This window comes from Podarcis bocagei (assembly GCF_964188305.1).
Source record: "Podarcis bocagei genome assembly, chromosome: 8".
Lineage (NCBI taxonomy): Eukaryota > Metazoa > Chordata > Lepidosauria > Squamata > Lacertidae > Podarcis > Podarcis bocagei.
Window position 1 is genome coordinate 24,102,813 of NC_138133.1, and position 23,002 is coordinate 24,125,814.

The 23,002-nt window shown below is 42.1% G+C and overlaps 1 protein-coding gene across 1 annotated transcript; it reads right to left on the reverse strand.

Annotated features, from left to right (window-relative positions):
• On the reverse strand, nt 1-22,794 carry VPS4B (vacuolar protein sorting 4 homolog B). Its single transcript, XM_081206504.1, has 11 exons — nt 22,524-22,794; nt 19,791-19,902; nt 19,159-19,309; nt 17,676-17,743; nt 16,467-16,586; nt 15,474-15,630; nt 13,121-13,269; nt 12,815-12,896; nt 10,743-10,962; nt 5,098-5,235; nt 1-2,070 (listed from the first exon to the last, which is right to left on the reverse strand). The coding sequence occupies exons 1-11, from the start codon at nt 22,545-22,547 to the stop codon at nt 1,969-1,971; spliced, it is 1,323 nt and encodes a 440-aa protein (XP_081062630.1). The 5' UTR covers nt 22,548-22,794; the 3' UTR covers nt 1-1,968.
• Between the last annotated feature and the right edge of the window lie 208 nt (nt 22,795-23,002).

Sequence of the window (23,002 nt, forward strand, 5' to 3'; positions counted from 1 at the left end):
TCAGAACATGAACATTATTTTATTTTGGATTTTAAACCATTACAGAAGAGCTTTGACTCATGACCTATGGTCTCCATGATATAAGTGCCAAATGTTCTAAGAGTGCACACATCATAACATGAACACAAGGTGAAGCTCAACATGTCAAAACCAAGTCTCAAGTCCACTTGATTTTGAAAGCAGATATAATGCAGCAGGCAGTATAAGCAAGCGGTAAGAAAGTAGGTATGGAAAATGCTGGGTCTACACAATGCATATGACAGTAAAGAGTTCAGTGCTCTGAAAAATGTTTGTCAATAAATGAAAAATGAAGCACTGCAATATAGAACTATAAAAAGTAAAGTGCAGTTTCAAAGATGTGTTCTCAAAAATGCCTTTGAGTAGATTTCAGAACAGCATTTGAATTGTATTTCTGAGCATATGCAAAAATTAATGTAACAAATATTTTAACATATAAAGCTGCCCAAAAGGGAAAAAAACTAAAGAAACATAAGCTAGTGTTGTATTGCAACTTTTTACTTCATTCATAAGCAAATTTCCACCAGTCCTATGATTTCAGAAAGAACACAGAATATGTACAGAAAAACAAAACCAGATCTCATGAGAGTAATCATACAGTACTTTATAAACTCAGAAATCTTGTAAAGCCCAAAGCATCTACAAGGTACAATTCTATTAACAATAATGCAATGTGTTACATTATTGATTATCACTTGTCTACAACAGGGGCAAACTTACAAGGCACAACTCAGTGCTGTGACCGCAGTATTGTAAGTTACATTCAGGCACTTCTCTAAGATGAATAATTCTTAGCAAAGGCCTTGGGAAGCGGGGAACCCATATGCACTACCCCTATACTGTGTTTAAAGAAATGTCAACCCATTCCCAGTATATTTAGTTATTGAACTAATAAGCTAGACATTTGTAGGTAGACTCTGAACAAGACCAACTTCCCTTGGCACCTCAGAGAGGTTTGCTACGCTGTTCCCTTTGCAAATGAGTCCAGAATTATCCTTCCCTCAATGAATGGCTTGCTAAAATTTGGTCTGCAGGGTTGTCCATGGATTCTTACCCAACAGAAATGTTCCATGAAAACAGGAGGAGGGGAGGGAACGTTCCTCCAAAATATATATTTATTTTTTAAGCTATTTTCTGGTAGGTTGCACAGTGACAGGTGTCTATTGGTGTTAAAAACAATGCTTGCTGCTTTTAAGGCAATGTCTGAATACCACACAGCAGAAAACAAAAGACAAAGTACCAGTTCAACATTACGCTCGGTTAAGTACTGGCCTTTTAAAAAATGCAAGTTCTTCTTTCTCACTTCCCAACCCCAATTTCTTTCGCTATTCTTTATAATCAACTCCCATGTAACTACATATATTACCAAATGCTGCATAATTCCAAATGGAGAATTTCTTTGCAGACAAAATTGACTGACACTGAAAACACCAGGCAATCAATGTGTCTTCTGCCCAACTTGTTTTGTTTTTTAGGCTGGGGTGGGGAACCTGTAACCCTCAGATATAGTTGAACCACAACTTCAATCATTCCTGACCATTGCCAATATTGGCCAGGTCTGGTGAAAGCTGAGAGTTCTATGACATTTGGAATGTCACAAATACCCCATCCCTGTTTTTGGTCTATAGGAGTTTTATAATATTGATAAACTAGGACTAGTATAAATTACCTGAAATCCAAACTTAAAAAACTGCAATAGCTAAAGGGGCTGTTACATGTTAAAGTGTTTTCACCATGTTTTCCTTCTTCTTTGCCACAAGATCCCAGTATCATGCTCTCAGAAGAAGACATTTAATAGATATTTCTGGAAAGTGATAATATAAAAGCTCAAGGGTCCTTGCAAATGGCTCATCAGTTCATATGGAAAGGAAGGAAGGCGCAATTCATTTATTGGCAATAAAGAGGCAAGAATTCCAAATAAAGAAATTTAGGGTCTCAATGGTCTTTGGATTAGCCTTCCTGTCCAAAATCTTCTGTGAACTTCTTTAGTTTTTCCAGGTCATGTTCATTCACCGTGGGCTTTGTGTTGGCTAATGACCTCAGCATATCCGCCTGCCATATAGAGAAAAGCAAACAGTCAAGAGCCAAATATTTCTCCGTGTAAACAAACGACGTGCAATTAAAAAGAAAAGTCGCCAACATACATTTGCCAACTTCACAGCTCAATTACACAATAGAGGGGGGAAATATAAGAAGCAGCCATGAAGATACAGAAGCAGCCATGAAGATACAGAAGAGCCAACACATTTCTACATATATTTTACCAATCATTCATGTGACAAAGATGGAAGCTTACCAATATTATTAAGCAACCATGATACTTGAGACCAGGAAATCTATGTCACCACACCTACATTAAATTACAGGTAGTTAGACCCATGCATGTCATTACTGCTTGACAACACGATCCTACGCATGTTTACTCAGAAGCATGTTTAATGTAAATCACCCTGTGATCCTTGGATGAAGGAAGGTAAATAAATTGACAATCTAATCTAATCTAATCTAATCTAATCTAATCTAATCCTGAATAAGTGTTTATGAAAAGTTTTTGTAGAATGACTTCTGGGCCTCGCGAAATGACAGCATAATGGTAAGAAAGTGAATGAACACTTCCTCGCACAATCCAAGGGTTGGGAACAGATATGAGAACAGATTGTTATTCAGTAAATCCATTCAGTATTTAACAACTTCATTATTCAAAGAATTTAATGTATATAACAACCATTAGAGCAATCATATAAAACAGATCAGTATTGTCCTCATATTGCAAAAGGGCTAAGGGTATGTGCTGACCTAACAAATTCATGGCTGCGGCAAGCCAGATCCCAGCTCTGTCCCATAGCTACTAGGCCGCACCAATTCTTGACATGACAGAATCACGACAATTCCACCATCACTCACCTGCAGAATCAGCATGCATTTGCCTTTTGAAGCCTGTAATTGTTAGGAACCCACATTAAAGTACAGGGCAAGTTATTAAGTTTTGATCCTCCAAGTGATATAACTATTTATACCCAATGAATCTTGAAGCCTCAAAGGTAGGCAACAATGTAGGTTAAAGTGTTCACCCTGACCCCCATTCACCGTATTTTTAAATTTATCTCCTAAGGATGTTCTTTGTTATTTTTTAAACGGACATAACAAACACAACATACACAGATTTGTTAGAGGAATTCATTACTATTGGATGACTAAAGTACCAGGCGGAACCATGAGATTTTGCCAAAAAAAGGTACCACCAGCAAGTTTAGACTTGTTAAAGGGTATAATCCCAGAAACAATAACCTCCATATGCCTGCCCGCTGAGCAAAGTTTTAGGAAGGAAAATGAGAGCAAATTATGTGTTATGGGCATAAACAAGCTTTCATTTCCCTTGACCACTGGACAGGTTGTGGGAAGCAGTAATGAAGTCATTATTCAAAAATACTTGCAAGCCTTCCTCTTTTGAGAAAGAAAGACTCAAGAGAAATTACAAAACTTGTTGGGCACATGGATTTTTGTCAGTGAGCCCCATACGGGATGTAACTTTTATGTTAGAGTTGAAAGAAAATGCAAAAACTTCACAGATACTTAGAAGCAGCAAGCAACTTTTAGAGCCTTTTCTTTTTTAACTCATTTGCAGTTCAGCAGATTACCATTTGTTCCTTACGTTTCCAGACAAAAATGGCAGTAAAAGATTGGTAACAATAAAATTCACAATACAAAATAATTCGCAGCAAAGAAAGGAATGATAACAATAAAACCAGCATGCTTGCTTGTTTGTAGGAAGCCATTGTTTGGCTTACCGTTAATGGAAAACCAGGTCAATAAGGTGGCTGTCCTAACATTAAATGTTTGATTGTTATTGTGATGTTGCTACTCCATATCACTTAAGAATAACTTGACAACAAAATATTGCAGTCAAGAGCCACAACTAATGACTAATTGTTTTTCATCCTGTATTTTCATAGGGTAAAGTTTGTTAATTATATCTCATGGCAAACTGTTTTTGAAACTGGAGGAGGATACTTTCAATGTCAGTTTTAGGATACAGGAAGGAGGCACAAATCCACTGGGCACACCCAAATTAGATATTTCCTTTCAACCTTAGACAATATTATTTGTGTGCAAGCGGTTTTAATTTTGTACGATCACAAATGAATAATACCCTTAATAATGTGGTGGAAGGGGTATTGGGGCTTAAACTAAACTTCAAATTTATTTATAGAAATGTCTGCTGTTATTGTGTGGGAACTGATATTTATTTCAACGGCGAAAAAAGATCCAGAGTGGGGAGCTGTAGTTTTTCGGTTTTGTTGATTCTAATTATGTAAAATAAAGCAGTTGAACTGATTTTGGGATGTACTTCTTCACGGACTTACACTGACAAGGGGGCGGAGGCAGCAGAGTTGATCAAATATAAAATTATATGCAGTTGTTTTGTATACTGAATTCAATAATTTTATAAAATATCTAATAAATAGTTCACATCTCCCATTCTAGCGCACTTACCACCTTCTTCAATCAATATACTCAACTTTGTCACTCTGCATAAACCACATCCAGTCTGGAACTTTTATGACAATAGTAGGTATTTTTTTGTAATAGTGGTGGTTGAACTTCAGAGGAAAGCAGCAAACCATTTATATATAATTCTACACAACTTATATTGAGTGTCATTTTCCAAGTATTTAATGCAAGGCAGTGAGGAGATACTGAAACCCTTCACCTTTATCATCTTTATGAGGAACAACCACATCCTAAGCATTTGATGCACAAAGCAAGAAGGGGTCCACATAAAGCTAGTGCAGGAAGGTTAGGACAGGAATGCATGCACGGGCACTCAGACAATTCTTTCACAATACCTTCTAGGATGGCAAAGCACAACAGGGAGAAGCTTTTTTGATTGGAGAGAAGTTGCAGGAAGAAGGGACATCTCTCTCTTGTGAGCAATTGAGCACACTCATCACTAAGCCATCGGAATTATATCAGGTATTCAGTAAGCCCAGGAATTAGGACACTGGTTTAATTATAAGGCTGTGACCTCTGGCAGCGCTAGTCCAAAGCAAAAACATCCATAGCAAAACAAAGACTAACCATTGAAACAACAGGCTCCAGTAGTTTATCCCCTGGCACATCCATCCACGTCATTTCAATGGCACTTGGTTCTCCCGGAGAACATGGAGTGAACAGATCTACTTGAACGTTTGGATCAGACAGTGATGGTCCTTTCACCTTTGGAAGAAGCAAAATTTCTCAGTTGCAGGAGTAAATGCATTTGGAGGTTCTGTCAAACAAGGTCAATGGTTAAAGGCATAGCTGTTTATCTTCAACAGGAAACAAGTGAACAAGGATGTTTTGTTTTGTGAATCTAGAACATAAGTGGCATCCTGTGACTTTATAGCAAGCTTGAAAGAGCAAGAGAACCCACAGATGTAATTATGTGGCATAATTAAGCTTATTTTCCCTGTTTACTTCGCCAAGTTTTAGACCCAAACCCACATCTATGGAAAGGCTGGGTTGCACCTGTACTTATAGTGTGCCTTAAGAGTAGCACTATGTACTTCTTTAGACTTGGCTATTGCCATACAGTGGTACCTCGGGTTAAGAACTTAATTCGTTCTGGAGCTCTGTTCTTAACCTGAAACTGTTCTTAACCTGAAGCACCACTTTAGCTAATGGGGCCTCTTGCTGTCGCTGCGCCGCCAGAGCACGATTTCTGTTCTCATCCTGATTACGATAACGATATCTTTATTGTCATTGTCCCTTGTGGAACAATGAAATTGAAAAACTACATAAAACTACATAAAACTACCGCAAAACTACATAAAAACTACCTAAAACATTCAAAACCCCCTAAAAACTCTAAAACCCCATTTTAAAATACACTATACTACAGAGACCCCTTATGCTGCGTTTAGAACCAGAATTGCATTAGCGTAGAAACTGTTTCTCAGGCGGCTAGTCCTGGCCTTTATAACCCTATACCTTCTTCCAGAAGGCAGAAGCTGAAAGCGATCATTTCCGGGGTGCGTACTATCATGTGCTATCTCTGCCGCTTTCTTATGGCACCTGGCAGCATATATTTGATCTAAGGTGGGAAGAGTGCACCCAATAATTCTCTCTGCAGTCTTTACAACCCTGGATAGCATTGTTTTTTCCCTGGCCATGCAGCTCCCAAACCACACACACAGACCATAAGTTAGTACGCTCTCCACAGTGCAATGGTAAAATGCCATCAACAGGTCCTTTGAGAGATTGTTTTTCCGGAGGATTCTCAGAAAATATAACCTCTGCTATGCTCTCTTCACCAGGTCTTTGCTGTTCTCTCCCCAGGTTAGGTCGTCTCTCAACTCCATTCCCAGAAATCGAAACACCGAGACCTGTTCCACGCACTTCCCCTCAATAATAGGTGGCTGAATATTCAATTTACATTTCCTAAAGTCCACAATGATCTCTTTTGTTTTCTTTAAGTTAAGGAGTAAGTTGTTTTTCCTGCACCACTCCCCCAACTGCTCAACTTCCTTCCTATAGGCCGCCTCCCCCTCTCCAGCAGTAATTAAACCAACCTCCGTTGTATCATCTGCGAACTTAATGATCTTATTACTGGAGTATTTGGGGGCACAGTCAGCTGTATAGAGCGTATATAAAAGCGGGCTCAACACGCACCCCTGCGGCATCCCCGTATTCGTGATGAGATCCGCAGAGACGTGGGAACCCAACCTGACCCTTTGGGAACGGTTTGATATAAAGTCTAATATCCACCTGCACAAACATGGTGGAAGTCCCAGGTCTAATAATTTGGGCACCAATCTATGCGGAAGAATAGTATTAAATGCAGAACTAAAGTCTACAAATAACAGTCTCGCGTAGTTCCCTTGCTTCTCCAAATGAGTCAGGACAGCATGTAAAGCCATTGCCACAGCATCCTCTGTGGATCTCTTTGCCTTGTACGCAAACTGGTAAGGGTCAAGTCGCACTGGCAGACAAGATAAGGTGCGCTTCCTTACCAGTTTTTCGAAACATTTCATTATAATGGGTGTCAACGCCACAGGGCGAAAATCATTCAGACTGTCTATCTTTGATGTTTTTGGCAGGGGTATAATGGTAGCGGATTTCAGACAGGGTGGAACAGTGGCTTGGGCCAGAGACTGGTTAAAAATCTTCGTAAATATTCCTGCCAGTTGGTCCGAACAATCTCTTAGCACCCTGCCAGCCACCCCATCCGGGCCCATAGCCTTCCTCGTGTTTACCTCCTTTAATATTCGCCTCACTTCTCCCTCTTCCACCCTGGCAGCATTTCCTGTAGGTAGTGACGCCAATAGCTCTGGCATCCCTGTTGGAGTCACTGTTGGTGTCACCTCAAATCGGGCAAAGAAGGTATTCAACTCTCCCACCAAGGAAGCAGTACTCTCTACCACTGATGAATTCCTTGATTTATAACCAGTCAGATGTTGGACTCCCTGCCACATTTGTCTAGTATCATGATTTCTCAGATGGTCCTTAAGTTTTCTTCTGTACTCCGCTTTTGCTTTCCTGATACCCCTCTTCAAGTTAGCTCTTTCTATGCCATACAATACCCGGTCCCCAGTTCTAAAAGCAGAATTTCTGGTCTTCAATAATCTCCTAACCTCTCCTGTCATTCAGGGCTTCCTATTCGGATACAACTTAACATACTTTTCCCTGGTGACATTTGCTGTGCAGAATCTAATATAATCCAGGACTGTTGATGTATAAGTTTCTAGATCATGATGGGTGAAGATATTCCAGTCGGTCTCCTGGAAACTGTCCTGCAGTTGCTGAGAGGCTCCCTCAGGCCACACTGTAACCATCCGTGTTTGTATCTGGCCTTGTTTCCTGAGGGGTGTGTATACTGGTGTCAGAAGCAGGGACACATGATCTGAACCACCGAGGTGTGCCAAGGTCTTGACCTCGTATGCCCGTCTAATGTTCGTATACACCTTGTCAAGAGTATTTTCTCCCTTGTTGCACACTCAATGTGCTGATGGAATTTTGGGAGTACTACCCTCACATCTGTGTGATTGAAGTCCCCCGCAATAATGTGCACCGCCTCCGGGTATCTACTCAATTTAGCATTGATGTTTTCATGCATACTACTCATGGCCCTGCATGCATTTGCAGTTGGTGCTATGTACACTGCTGTTAACACCACTGTTGGAAATTCCCGGGGAAGATAGAAAGGTCTGCATTTAATTGTCAGAAATTCCACATCCGGAGAACAGTAGGTATCCAACTTGACAGAGTCCGTACACCAGTTTTGATTTACAAAAATACCCCCCCCACACACACCTTGTTTCTTGCCAGAATCCTGTGTCCTGTCCCACCGGTACGTTGTAAAACCTTGTAATTCAACAGCTGTGTCTGGAATAGCTGAATTTAACCATGTCTCTGTGAGTATCAGCACACAACAATCCTGGATATCTTCCTCCACTCCTACACGAAGCCTCCATTCATCAAGTTTATTTGCCAATGATCTCACATTAGCGTAAAAGATACTTGGAAGAGGTAGTTTACATCGTTGTTTTCTTATCTTCCTTATCTTTATTCTCTCTTTCATTTGACCTTGTCCTCTACAGCCTCTCTTCTGCTTCCGCTCTCTTCTTCTCCTCCTCCTCCTCCAACCCCGATGATTTACGATTTCTGGAATCTCGCACGCCCGTAGCTGCTCCCACACAGCACAGTTTGTACATTTGTATCTGCTGCTACTTCTGTCCCTGTACAACAGCATTTCGTATCGACTATGAATCATGTGTCCTAACAAACCCTGACTCCCCTCCAGGGAGCTCTCAGCCGCAGCATCTGCACGGGCCGCCATCTTGAGGAAGCAAAGTTCTTAACCCAAGGTAATATTTCTGGGTTAGCAGAGTCTGTAACCTGAAGCGTATCTAACCTGAGGTACCACTGTACTTCCCCCAAAAGCTTGGCTAGCAATGTTCTGTGGATTTTCTGGCAGACCAAGTCATACCAGGCAGGAAGAAAAGCATTAATGCTATGTAGCACATGAGAGAAATAAACTTGGTTTAGTATCATAACCAGCACATCCTGTCCTGCTTGTTACGTTGTTGTGATGGGGCATTCTCAGGATACATTTGAACAACTACCAAATCCATTCTGCGGAGAGCTATAAGGTAAAGGTAGAGAGACCCCTGACCATTAGGTCCAGTCGTGACTGACTCTGGGGTTGCGGTGCTCATCTCGCTTTATTGGCCGAGGGAGCCAGCGTACAGCTTCCGGGTCATGTGGCCAGAATGACTAAGCCACTTCTGGCGAACCAGAGTAGCACACGGAAATGCCGTTTACCTTCCCGCTGGAGCGGTACCTATTTATCTACTTGTACTTTGACGTGCTTTCGAACTGCTAGGTTGGCAGGAGCTGGGACCGAGCAACAGGAGCTCACCCCATCGCGGGGATTCGAACCGCCAACCTTCTGATTGGCAAGTCCTAGGCTCTGTGGTTTAACCCACAGCGCCACTAGAAAACAGTAACTTTACTTGGCAATCAGAACTCAACTGCATATAAGCTTCTGATGCTTTGCCAAGAAGACCTGCTAGTAATGTTCTTTTTCTGCTGCCCGCCTTTATAACTTTCAGAATTTTTTGATGAAAAGACAGTGTATATAATCCAAATACGGAAAACATGTTTATATATTTTTAAACAAACAAGCCATATTTTAGAAAGCATTTGCCCAAGATAACATCACTTTAAAAAAAAAAGGAGCCCCTTTCTCTGCACAGTGCTTAGTACCAATATTCATGATTCTCCTTTCTGGGACAGACAGCTGGTTGTCTACATTCTCAAGCATATAGAATTTCAGGCAGAATCTGGTATCATGTCATGACTTGCAGCCCTTTTAAACCAAATGTGATGAACTATAATAGGAAAGGACATTTGTGTGTAAGCACTGTTGTTGTTTTAAAAGGTATCCTAGGACTTCTGGAAAAATTGGGATAGAAGTTTTATGCAAAGCAAGGATCACTTTTAAAATATAAATACAGCTTATGAAATAGGAGAGGATACAGACAAATAGACAGGGACGACACTTTCCTCATATACAGTACCTGCACTGCAACCATCAAGTAAAATCTTAAAACCATAGTATTTAAGGATGACTGTAAAGACACTGGTAGGGAATAGCAAGAACCAAGATATGGTGTTGGCTCTCTCTTTGACAACTTGCCTGCAGGTGTGGTCATTTTCCTGTTTGATCAAGGAGGCACAAGAGTTCTGCTGAAGCCTGGGATTTGTTTTGGCTCTGCACTTGCCAACTGTGTGTACAAACACAGAGCAGTAACATGCTTATACCTCCTGTTTTCAGCTCACCACTGGAGAAGGAAGGCACAGATGTATGGGCTTCCCTCTACATAATGGGGGCTCAGAGAATCTGTCAGGTGGAAAGGCAGAGCAAGCTGATAGACCTGTGCCGCATTGTCTCCTTGTTGGCTTGTGAATGGAACGGAGAGATGCGCTGGTTTGCCAGAGCACCTGCAGGCACCAAAGTAGGCACCTGGTTATGAACTGTTCGGAGTTGTGTTTTGTTCTCTGCCCTTTCTTCCCCAGCTGCAAGTTGAGAGGTGCAGGAGGCTTCCCCTTAACTTTGGGCTGCATTACAGAGACACCACACGTGACCTGGGACAAAACCCTGCAGTTGAGTCCTGAAAACAATCATCTGCTGACCTCTGATGAGCATGCAGAAGAAGAATTTAGAAGTTCCAGTTACTCACTTTTTTAAAGTGTGTGGCCGACTGAACTTTCCTAACAGGCTGCATCAGGGCGTCTCGTACTATTACGCTTATGTCGGCGCCTGAGTAGCCATCGGTTCGCTTCCCCAGATCTCGATAATCTGATTCAGTCAAGGTGTTCTGAGTGGTCCCAAGGTGAAGTTTGAACATTGCAGCTCTTGCATGATCCTCAGGTAAGGGGATGTAAATGCGCTTCTCAAACCTTATTAGAAAAATCACAAACAGTGATACTCATCCATACCCATAACCAAGGCTTTTTTCCAGACAGACCTCACCAGAACAGAGTTATGGCACCTCTCAGGTGGGCACCACAGCCATTATAAAAGGGGCATTTATGGTAAGTTCTGGCACTTCTTTTCCTAGAAAAATACCACTGCCCATAACAGATTTCATGCAAATTCAAGTTTGTTTTTCTAGCACAGCTAGGTAGGAAAAAAGAGGAAACAATGGGTTTCCTGAAGAAAGGAAATTAATTTAAATGGGTCTACTCTGTAAAACACAGTTGACTATAACCCTATCTTTATACTACAGTTTTTGATAAATCCAGCCATGAAACGTAAGATGTGAAACATTAACAGCATCCAGACTGAGAGTTTTAAAAGCAAGTATTAGAATCCAGGTCCTTTTGAGCTGTCCATTTCTTTTTCATGCTCATGACAAAATTATTTTCTGCAGTCTAGAGAAATAATAAAATAACTAAAAGTTACTGGTTGTTTGAATAAAATTCAGAAACTTGTGTTTTTAAATTCCATAAAAGTACACTGTACACCATATTTATAGAACTGCTTATGCACTAAATCATAGCCAACATATTTCATATAATTACTTCTGTGAGCAGGATGAGGAAACTTTTTGTTTACAGCAGACTGGTTTCCACATCACACTAAGCCGAACCATGCCTTAGTATCAATGTGCAGGCTTCCAGGAAAGAGATTGTGGCCATTTTGCATCTCTCTGTTTGTACCGCTTTGGCATGAAGTCATGGCTTGATTTAGCGAGTCACCTGAATCCAGGTTCATGCTGTAGCTCTCCTGGATGAACCATAAGGTAGGGCAATCCTTAATTACAGTTCACAGTTAGCCTGGAGAGAACTAAACCATGAGCCTGGGTTCAGACAGCGCAGTAGGCAAAGCCATGGCTAAGCTCAGCACAGCAGTAGAATGACCGGGGGGGGGGGGAGAGCAAAAGGCTGCAATTTCATCACCTGGAGCCCACACACTTGGGCCAAGTCACACCTTGGCTTAACATGGGGTGTGAACCGCCCCAATGCATTTAATATGTGGCCGCACAATCCTATAAAACCGTGTCACTGCACCGACATAAACAACTAGTGCCATCGTAGGTTAACTGAAGTACCGTATTTTTTGCTCCATAAGACGCACCAGACCATAAGGCGCACCTAGTTTTGGGAGGAGGAAAACAAGAAAAAATTATTCTGAATTCCAGAAGCCAGAACAGCAAGAGGGATCTGGCTTCTGGGATACCGTGTGGCTGTTCTGGCTTCTGGGATAACCGCGCCAAGCCTCTTCAGGGCAGCGGGATGAAGGCTCCCCCTGCCCAAAGAGGCTGCGCAGGGCTAAGGCAGAAGCCAGGAGAGGCGCTGCGCAGAGAGGGAGAACTGTGCAGCGCCCCTTCAGCGAAGCTGGAGAAGGAACAGAAGGGGCTCTGTTCCTGCTCCCGCTTCGCTGAAGGGACGCTGTGCAGTTCTCCCTCTCTGCGCAGCACCAGTCACCCCATAAGACGCACTCACATTTCTCCTTACTTTTTAGGAGGAAAAAAGTGCGTCTTATGGAGCGAAAAATACAGTATTTTATGCCTGCAAAGTGGAGCAAAACTGTCCTGTGCTTTCTGTCACCCACTATATTCTGATACTGAGGCAAGTGGTGTTCATTGCTGCTACTGCTACATGCTTGGGCTGCAGTGCTTTGTCAGCACCAGAAGAGAGGTGTTACTATACCACAGGTGGACAAGTAATTCTGCAACCCTGACTAAGCTGTAAGCAGTGTCACTTGGACCAGGACAATAATGAATTTATTTATGTTATTATACCTTACCTTCTTCTGATGGCAGAATCTAGAACCCAAGGTATGTTAGTAGCTCCCAGAACCAAAATTCCTTCATTGTCTGTTCCAACTCCTAATCAGAACAGGTGAATTTAATCAGTGACTATAATAATAACAACCTCTAAGCAATGTATAGCATGGAGAATGAGAAACACTGAACTTAGAATATTTTAGACACCATAAACTTTTATCTCCACAGATTTTCCTAAGTCAGCTAATGAATGCTAGGCCACAGACAATCATGTTATATAAGCCATCATATTACTTTAAGTAGCCATGCCAAGAAAATTATCTCACCTTGCATCTGAACTAAGAACTCTGTTTTAATTCGTCTGGCAGCTTCGCTCTCATTTTCACTTCTGGAGCCACAGAGAGAATCTATTTCATCAATGAAGATAATTGAAGGTTTGTTTTCTCTGGCAAGCTGGAACAGATTCTTCACTAGCCTGTGGAACAATTTAAGTTACATTACAGGACAGCAACTCGGCAGTATTTCACCTGTTTTCCGAAATTCAGTAAAGTTCTTAGCCGTTAATCTTCCATAGATGATGAGATACTAGAACCTTTATAACTAAGTGTATATACTTCATATAAGAATAGCCTTTTATCCAGTTGCTTCATACAAAGTTTGAGAAATTAAACAGCAAAGTTATTAGTTCTTGGTCATCTCTCCATTGATCAGAACCATTATCCAACTGCTCAGTAACTATAATTTCAGGACTCTTTGCAATACAGCTGAAGAACAACATTTCTAGATGTCATAGTATAGAGAAACATGAAACATTGCAGAGCAGATTATTACACTTTAAAGATGATGTAGCTGAGAGTTAGTCTGAATGCCTACATGCCTGAATGCTATTGCAGTCCCTCACTGTCACTATGCATCTGCTTTGGGCAAAGATCAAATCTAGAACCAAATTGGGCTGCCGCATAGCTATTCAGGCTTTGTCCAAGGTGAAGATCTTCCTGAAAAGCAAACTCAGATCTATCTCATAGATTTGATGCATGCAATCCCAGATTGTCTGTTAAAAATGGTTGAGTTTCCTCCTCCCAAGCTCTCCCTAAAAAGAAAATGTCAGGCAGGGGAAGGGAGCTTAGTTTTCTGACTGACATTGCTAGCTTCCAACAAGCAAATGACCAGGTCCCACCTTTATTTCCAACAACAGTGCTTTGGGAATAATCTCAGTTCATGTCAATTGAGCAGGAAAAAGCAAACAAACCCTCAACTGATATTCCTGACAGTTCCCTAACTCCTGCACTTATCCTGAAATTTTGCAGGTTATTTAGCATACAGGTGCTTCTACAATGTATTCCATTTTCATACAAATTGCACCACCAAGTTGGGGTGCAGAAGCAAACTCCTTCACCCTCAAATATTAAAGGCTCATTTTGAATAAAACCTCTGAACTTTTCTATCTGAAATGTGACAGGCTTCCGCCATTCAGAAGAGGCAATGCCCTGCAAATGTAACACTAAGAAGTTAAAATGTTATACAGTGGTGCCTCGCAAGACGAAAAGAATCTGTTCTGTGATTCTCTTCGTCTAGCGGTTTTTTCGTCTTGCGAAGCAAGCCCATTGAAGGATTAGTGCTATTAGCGGCTTATCTGCTGATCGGATCAGCTGATAAGCAGCTTAGCGGCTTAGAAAAGGGGGGGGGGAGGAAAAAAACCAGCAGGAACTCGCAAGACATCGTCGTCTTGCAAAGCAAGCCCATAGGAAATTCGTTTTGTGAAGCACCTCCAAAACGGAAAACTCTTTCGTCTAGCGAGTTTTCCGTCTTGCGAGGCACCACTGTAGTTATCCCCTTTAAAAAACCGAAAGGCATCTAAAAGAAACCTCTGCATCTATCTGTCTGAAATTTAACTGGCTTCATTCACTTAGAATGGGCAACTATGCCTGAAGCAATTTTGTCTTGGTACATACCTCAATCCCCAATTCTTCCTCTTTTCTTTCTTATTCTCCCAACCCCACAAAATAGGACCCCCTCCCACTTTATTACATGAAGGTATCTTTTAATATCCAAGTCTCATACGTGAACTACGTATGAATAGCCCAGGAGCGATATTGCATTTTCCAAACCAGTCAGACATACTGGGTCCAGACACACCACAGAGACGTAAGTGTATCAAGAAGTGCCAGTGAGCAATTTAAAAACTAGGAAGCAGAGGGTGGAACTTCCTATAGAACCACACAGCTCTCGTTCAAAGGACCAATCAAACTGTTCCTTCCATGTATTTCCCCATTCTTATGCATTTCCCTTCAGTCTGTTTCTCCAAGCAGAGCAGAAACACACTTTTTCCATGTTGCATAATTTTTCGTTTCATGGGGGGATTAAACACAGAATTTGAAACCTGTGAGATTGTTGATAGGTAGCCACATTCATCTATTGCAGCGTCCTAGAAAAATGTTAAAGGCTTTTTTTTTTACAGGAGGTTTTGTAGACAATATATTTTATATAACACAGGAAAAGCATATATTATAATACTCAAATTACAGTTACCTTATCCCTTGGTTCTCATACAAGAGCAAAGGGGTCACTTGAACAGAAATGAACTTCCTGCACTGGACTGACACTTATCAAGGCTTGGCATGGGGGTTCATGATCCCTGAAAAACTGGCAGCTTCCACCCTTTACAGCTTTAATACTTACTTTTCACTCTCCCCCAACCATTTCGAGACAAGGTCAGAAGAAGATACGGAGAAGAATGTAGAATTGTTAGCTTCTGTTGCAACAGCTTTTGCCAAGTAGGATTTTCCTGTTCCTGGGGGTCCAAACAGAAGGATGCCCCTCCAGGGAGTTCTCTTCCCTAAGAAACATAAAGTATATATATAATATGGGGGGGAAAGTAATTAGAAAAAGCATCAATTTGGAATTGATTATGGTACAAAATAACACCCAACCCCTGCAAATAATCACTTGTGACATAATTAAGAGAGGTACTTCTTGCTTTTATTATAATTTATAAATTACTTCCATATGTATGTTTCTGGAATTATCAGAATAAAATATGATATTGTCAGCAGGAAATTATTAGATTCCTGCCAACAGCTACACACAGGATTGTACCAGGAAAAAATCAATACAAGGTACTAATTGAGCCAGTGTGGTGTAGTGGTTAAGAGTGGTGGACTCGTAATCTGGTGAACCGGGTTCGCTTCCCCGCTCCTCCACCTGCAGCTGCTGGGTGACCTTGGGCTAGTAACACTTCTCTGAAGTCTCTCAGCTCCACTCACCTCACAGAGTGTTTGTTGTGGGGGAGGAAGGGAAAGGAGATTGTTAGCCACTTTGAGACTCCTTAGGGTAGTGATAAAGCGGCATATCAAATCCAAACTCTTCTTCTAATTCTGGTGCACCCTTTTTACATGTATGTTGAAAATGTTACATTCTGTTTCATTCTAGGACTCCCATCTATCAACTCAGATTCCCTGCTTAGGGAAGCACAAATATGCAAACAGACTAGGAATGCCCAAATGTGGCGTAAAGTGCCCCCTAGCAGCTCAGACTGGTATGACAGCAGCAACTATTCCTGATCAGCTGAAGGATTAGGACACCCATGTACACAGATGTTCAAGCAGGGTACTTTGCCCTACAGCCTAAACATTTTAGGGTTTTGTAACTGAAAGACAATATATAAAGAAATACCTGTGAAAAGATGAGGAAATTTAATAGGCAATATTACTGCTTCTTTGAGAGCTTCTTTCGCTCCTTCTAGCCCAGCAACGTCATTCCATTTGACATTTGGTCGCTCCATGACAATAGCACCTATGAAATTGATTTATTAAGACTGAAATCCTCACAGGGCAGCTTACAATATATGGACAATTAATAAAAATAAACAGAATAAAATCGAACAACGATTTAACGTGAGACATTGGCAGCAGCTAGAAGCATCATAGTCCAACTAAAATATTTTAAAACTATTTCCACTGCGAGATCCTCAAATTATCAAATCATTTTAAATGGCTCATTCTTTTCCAGTTTCAAAAAAGAACAGTATCACCACTGAAGTAGAGCACTGATCATTTCTAGCCTAACGTTTACAGAAGAGCTTCTTCAAAGGCTCCAGTACTTGGAAAACTTAAGTTTACATCCTGGCACTGACAAAACTATCCTATTCTCAACCTAGGACAAAACAGCACTATAGTATTTCACTTAACAGACTACAATTGAAGGTATCTGAATTTTTACGTTTTCTTTGATCTGAGGAATGATTTTGATTGGGGTGGCCAGGTCATAAAGTCTCTCTCTCATGACCTTCAGGTGATCTTTTGGGAAGAGGGAGGAATGAACAGAGAAGAAAGTATCTGCACATTGTGCAGTGCAAGGGAATGTAACCATACAGAGCTGAGCTCCATATCTTCACCAAACTGTACTGCATGGGTAGCACTATCGTCCCTTACAGGCCAAAAAGACTGGTACTGACACTGTCCTTGCAGCATAACAGAAGGAAGGGAATGTGAACGGATTGCCTCTGCAAAGCAGGGATACCTCCCTCGGCCCTGGAGCATCATGCCCGTATCATTTACCATCAGTGACAATGCTAAGTAGTCAATCTGATTAGCTATGTAGTTATGTATCTTCTGCAAGAGAATCCTGAGTGTCTGGGATCAAGCAGGGAGAGAGGAAAGACAATTACACCAGAGAAGCAGAGGGAAAGAGAACAAAATGGCTGCAATCAGCTAGGAGGGGAAAAGGGGGTACATTTACACTCCCCCTTTTAAACTGTAACGTTTGTCCAGTTATTAGGCTGATATTAATTAGATGTTTCAAGTTATCCATCTTGCAAATTCTGCCCTGTTCATTTGATTAAAAGACTTTATTTGAGATATTAAGCGCTTGATGTAAAGCTACCTTGGAGTTGATTCTGCAACTTCTTTTTCTCAGGATCATCCGATTCTCCTTCCCCATCACTATCATTCCTAATTTGGGTATAAGGAAAAAAATAATGCACAGCTAAAAGACAGGCTCTTCCAGCCAAGTTGTTGCTGCTTTAAATGACATTATTTGCAAACCCATCCTCATAACATGCAAACTCGGACTTCAAAAAACTTGGAAGCATATAATTGTCAAAAGATTAAGGGAATAGTTGTGTTTTTGTAGGTGGATGTTACAAAAAAAAGTTTTCTTATGCAGCTTATTAGCCCGACTGTAGCTCATGGTAATTTCCCATTACTCAAAAGTAATACAATTATAGTGGTACCTCTGGTTGCGAACTTAATTCGTTCCGGAGGTCCGTTCTTAACCTGAAACTGTTCTTAACCTGAGGTACCACTTTAGCTAATGGGGCCTCCCGCTGCCAGCACATGATTTCTGTTCTCATCCTGGGGCAAAGTTCTTAACCTGAAGCACCATTTCTGGGTTAGCAGTGTCTGTAACCCGAAGTGTTTGTAACCTCAGATGTTTGTAACCCGAGTTACCACTGTATAACTTAGGCACATTTAACATCTGCGGTTTCAACTTTATGTGACTGAATGTCAGCTGGCTGAATTTCACACAAGTTAAATGCATGGAAGGCAGACAGCTTAAAAAGCTTGTTTTGCAGAAAGAGCTTTCAAGCTCTAAGACTTGCTTACTGGGCTCCAGGAGGGTCTCATGAGACCTCATGGGAACTTGGATGGCCCCACAAGATCTCATGACAGCATCCCAGAGTCTGGTAAGGCCCACTCAGCACATGGCTCTGGATAGGGTAACGATGTTCATGAAGGGACAATTCCAAGATGATGGCTTGAGTATACACATTTTTCCATATAAGTGCCATCCCACGAACATAACACCCGCACAAGATAGAATCTTGCTGTAAAATAGTTTTATGAAAGAGAACTTAGAGCAAAAGAAATATAGGACGTGTCAGCATACAATAGTCCTTGGAACCCCTGATCGCCAACATGCTGTGGAAGGCAAGTCCTTTAATTTTTCCATGCACTTCCTTTTCAGTAAGGAAGTCTGTGGTTACAGCACAGAAACTGCTGCTGCAGGAAAGGACCACACAGTCATTGAAAGTTATGTCCCTGAGGGAGCTCCCTACCCAGTATGAGGCTTGTGCTTCACCGCCCTCAAAATGGGGAAGTAGTGAGTGAAGTGGACTGAATGATACCTATTTGAATACAATTTTCTTCCTGATATTCCTGTTTCATCCCAAGAAAGAATGGATGCTTAAAACTCTACTACTTTTAGTATCTAATATAGAATGTGCGATAACCAAGTCATAAAATCACCAGTAGGGCCACAGGTCTTGAAATATGGTGTTTTCCACGCACTGTTCCACCACCACTGAAAGCATTAAATACTAAACAAGCAAACTTGGAGAATGTTGTAGTACATGAAACTGACATACCCTTTTTCATCAGTTGGACCAGATTCTTTGACTGGTTTGAGGGGAGCTTTTTCTTTCTTTTTCAAATACTCTTTCAGCTTTTCTGCTCGGTCTAGATACTCAGTACACTTTGCTCTGATGCTTTGTTTTGCTTTGTCACCCTGTGCTTCATCTGAGAATGAAAAGTATTTTGTTTTGCGTTATAATCGAAGTTACAGTGTACCTGTCTTGAAGCAAAACAACAAACCATAATTAGACATCCCCTCCCTCCCTATAAATAACAAAAAATGTTACAGTCACAATTACCCTCTCCAGGGGCTCCTTTTTATTTTAGTACACAGAATGCATTATCTTCTGAGGCAATTAGTATGACTAGTTTTGTACTCAGTTTTCTTAGTGCAGAGGTTCAGTTTCCAAATGCATCATTACTGGCCATTAGCCTTCCATTTATATAAGACTGACTGGTCAGTCTTCCAAAAGATCTCCATTTCCTTTTCTGAGTCCCAATTAACTGATTTAATTTATGATCAAAATGTCATTAGCAAGATCATGGCATGTAATTCGGAACCTACTGGCGTAATTTCCAAGAATGTGAAGGAATGTTTAAAAACATGAAAATCTCAGCTACTTATACTTAGCGCAGTAATTCTTACATTTGACAACGTGAAGAAAATACTGTACAGCATGTTGATACAAGCGGAGGGCTTCCTCATAGTTTCCTGCTTTATCTTCTTGTGCTGCCTTGCTAGCAAGGTCTATTGCTTTCTGTTTAAAAGGAAAGGAAAGAAACATGATTAAGGTTAGAACAATTAAATAAGTTAACCCTAAGTGTTTGTAAACTGGGAATGCAAGTAAACAATAGGACTGCATTATATGCTGAAATGACACCTTCATTTTCAAATAGTCAAGAGGCTTTATACTGGCTGGATTAGAATGCTACGGTAAGCCATGGTTAATACTGCATTGTGAACCTCACTTCCGTTTCACTTTTCCCTGATAGGTAGGCCAAGAATAAGTCTTCAAATTATGGTTTGTTTCGAGAAAAACAATGATTCCAACTTTATATCAACTCTAAGCCAAGGACTGTGATTTGTTATAATTGTTCCCAATTAAAACAATAGATTAAAATAGAAACTTTGTTACCCATTTATTTATTTCTCTACCGAATATTAATATTGCATTCATCCATTATGGGGATTGTAAGAAACCCTGAATAAGTGCTTAAGCATTTAACCATTTACTTACATCCAAAAACATTTATCTTATTTCTATCTTACTTTCCAACAAATGAAACTGAGAAACTACATTAGTAAACAAAAATTTAAGAGCCTGAAAGTCAATCCATCACGTATCTGCTCTTTCAAGTTGTATGCAAGAAAATGTCAACAAAACATCCGTGCAAATAAGACAAAATGGAAATTTATTTACTCTCTTGTTCCTGCAGTGTATGAGATATTGCACAATATAAATGAAACCTACAAATTATGTGCAAACTATGTAAGGGGGCAGGTGGCAGAGGTTACATCAGGGATTTGGGAACCTTTTTAGTCAAGTAGTCCAGATATTTATCTGTAGATATTCATCTGCAGAGATTTATCTTGGGCCAGTCACACTTCTTTGAAGTCTCTCAGCCCCACTCACCTCACAGAGTGTTTGTTGTGGGGGAGGAAGGGAAAGGAGAATGTTAGCCGCTTTGAGACTCCTTAAAGGGAGTGAAAGGCGGGATATCAAATCCAAACTCTTCTTCTTCTTCTTCTTCTTATCTGTAGTGCATGGGGCCAACCATCTGGCATCAGGTGATTGCCACTTACCACAGTTGACCCACTGAGGTGGAGGACATAGTTCAAAAAGCTTCCTAAGCTCTGTGCACAGTATTTCTCAAATGCCAACCATTCAACTAGTTGTCAGGTGTTTGAGAAGTGATGCTCAAAGCTCTTCACCGACATCACTTCTACCCACACGGTCAGTAAGTAGCAGGGGGAGCTCTGTGCCAGGGGAGTCACACCAACACCATTTCATAGCAAGGGTGGCAGGGCCAGCAGATAGTCATGTCTGTTCAATGCAACACACATGGAGATGGACACAAATGGGATTGCATTGCTCTGCCAGTCAGATAAAAATTATTTGTCCAGCTAGTTTTGATTGTATAACCAAGGCCTTAAAACCATGGTTAAGCAGTGATTCTTCTAACCTACCTCACAGGGTTCTTGTGAGAATAAAAGAGAGAGGGAGAAGAACGCATGCCATCTTGAGCTCGGTAGAGCATGAGACTCTTTATCTCAGGGTTGTGGGTTTGAGCCCCACGTTGGGTGACAAATTCCTGCATTGCAAGGAGCTGGGCAAGATGACCCTCGCAGCCCCTTCCAACACTACAATTCCAGGATTGTCTAAGTAGAGAAACTATCAAAATAGATTAAGAACGCAGCGCTGCCTCCGCAGCAACAGAAATGCATTCTGCACATGCCCAGAGGCACCCCAGTGCTTCTTCCAAGGTGTTGTCTGGATAGCTCAGCAGGGTTACAGTGTGGCGCCGACAATGCCAATACAGTGGTACCTCTAGATGTAAACAGGATCCATTCCAGAGCCCCGTTTGCATCTAGAAGCAAACGTAACCCGTGTCCGCACATCGGCGTGGGTCACGTTTCGGCGCTTCTGTGCATGACGTCATTTTGAGCGTCTGCACATGTATGACTGTACTGCTGGTTTGATCCTTGTATGAGGACAGCTGCACATTCTTGCACTGCAGGGGGTTGGACTAGATCAGAGCTTTCCAAACTGTGTGCTGTAATATGTTAAGTGTGCCGGCTGCAGCATGCAGGCACGTCGCTCAAGTGCTTCCCAGAAAGGGAGTTAGTTTCACCTCAGGTTTGCTAGCCAAACCGAACTGCTGTGTTGCAAAATGATGCAGGTCTTTTTAAAAATAATAATGATCGCGATTAGTTTTGGAAAGCTCTGGCCTAGATGATCCTCAGGGTCCCTTTCAATTCCACGACTCGCTGTGTGAAGCCAAAGCCGAAGCAGTAGCAGCTCAGCAGCCTGCCACCATCCTGACAGCTCCGAGAGACAGAGAGACGCTTCCGGGGCGCTGGCAGGTCAGGTGAGGCGAGGCGCCTCCCCCTGCTGCTCGTTCCCACGTCGTGCTGCTTAAGAGGGAGGGAAACACGGAGTCTCTCTTTCTCGTGGGAACCTCGACATTACGAGAACCTTTCGAGCGACAGGGACTTCTGTCAGTTAAGAGGTAACCGCCCATGTAGCCCGAGTCAAGGTGAGCCGCCTCACGGAAGGACTCCTTCCCTCGCCCTCCCTGCCTCGCATTCCCTACACACTTCGGAATTCCGGCGCAGCTCCCCGTCACGCGCCCAACAACCCCCGCGCCAGGTGCTCACCTGCAGGTTGGATGTGGCCGCCATGATGGGCGGGGGCTGACGGGGACGGTTTTTTCCTGGGGAGCCGGAGATAGAGAGGACAAAGTTACGTTGACAACTCGCGCTTTTCTCCCCCCTCTCGCCTGTATACCGGCTACGCAAGGAAGCCTGAGGGGAAAACACAGCCCGCCGCCGCCAAACGACGATTAAAAAAACCCCTCACGCTACTTCCGCAAGCGAATCCCACAGCCGGTGGGAGAAAGGAAGCGAAAGGCTCTTCCGCTTCCGCAACGCCCTGTCGACGTCACGGCTGTGCGCCCGCGACGGCCAATAGGACGAGGAACGGCGCCAAGCCGAAAGGAGGAAGTTGAGGCAGGTGGAGTCGTTGCTACGCATGCGCGGCGCGGTGTCGTAGTGCTGGCAAGCGTCACCACGCCTGTTACACTTGAACTTCAGCGGGCCTTCCCTGCTTCGAGTGGGCGTGGTTAGGCTTGTGTTGC

Bases quoted from the DNA above. Each gene is read 5' to 3' on its own strand.
- VPS4B (XM_081206504.1), bottom strand. From the start codon at position 22,547: ATGGCGGCCACATCCAACCTGCAG. The intron at 13,270-15,473 runs GTAAGTATTAAA...ATTGTTCCACAG, and splicing joins TGGTTGGGGGAGAGTGAAAA to GCTAGTGAAGAATCTGTTCC. The intron at 10,963-12,814 runs GTAAGGTATAAT...TTTTCTAATAAG, and splicing joins GATTCTGCCATCAGAAGAAG to GTTTGAGAAGCGCATTTACA.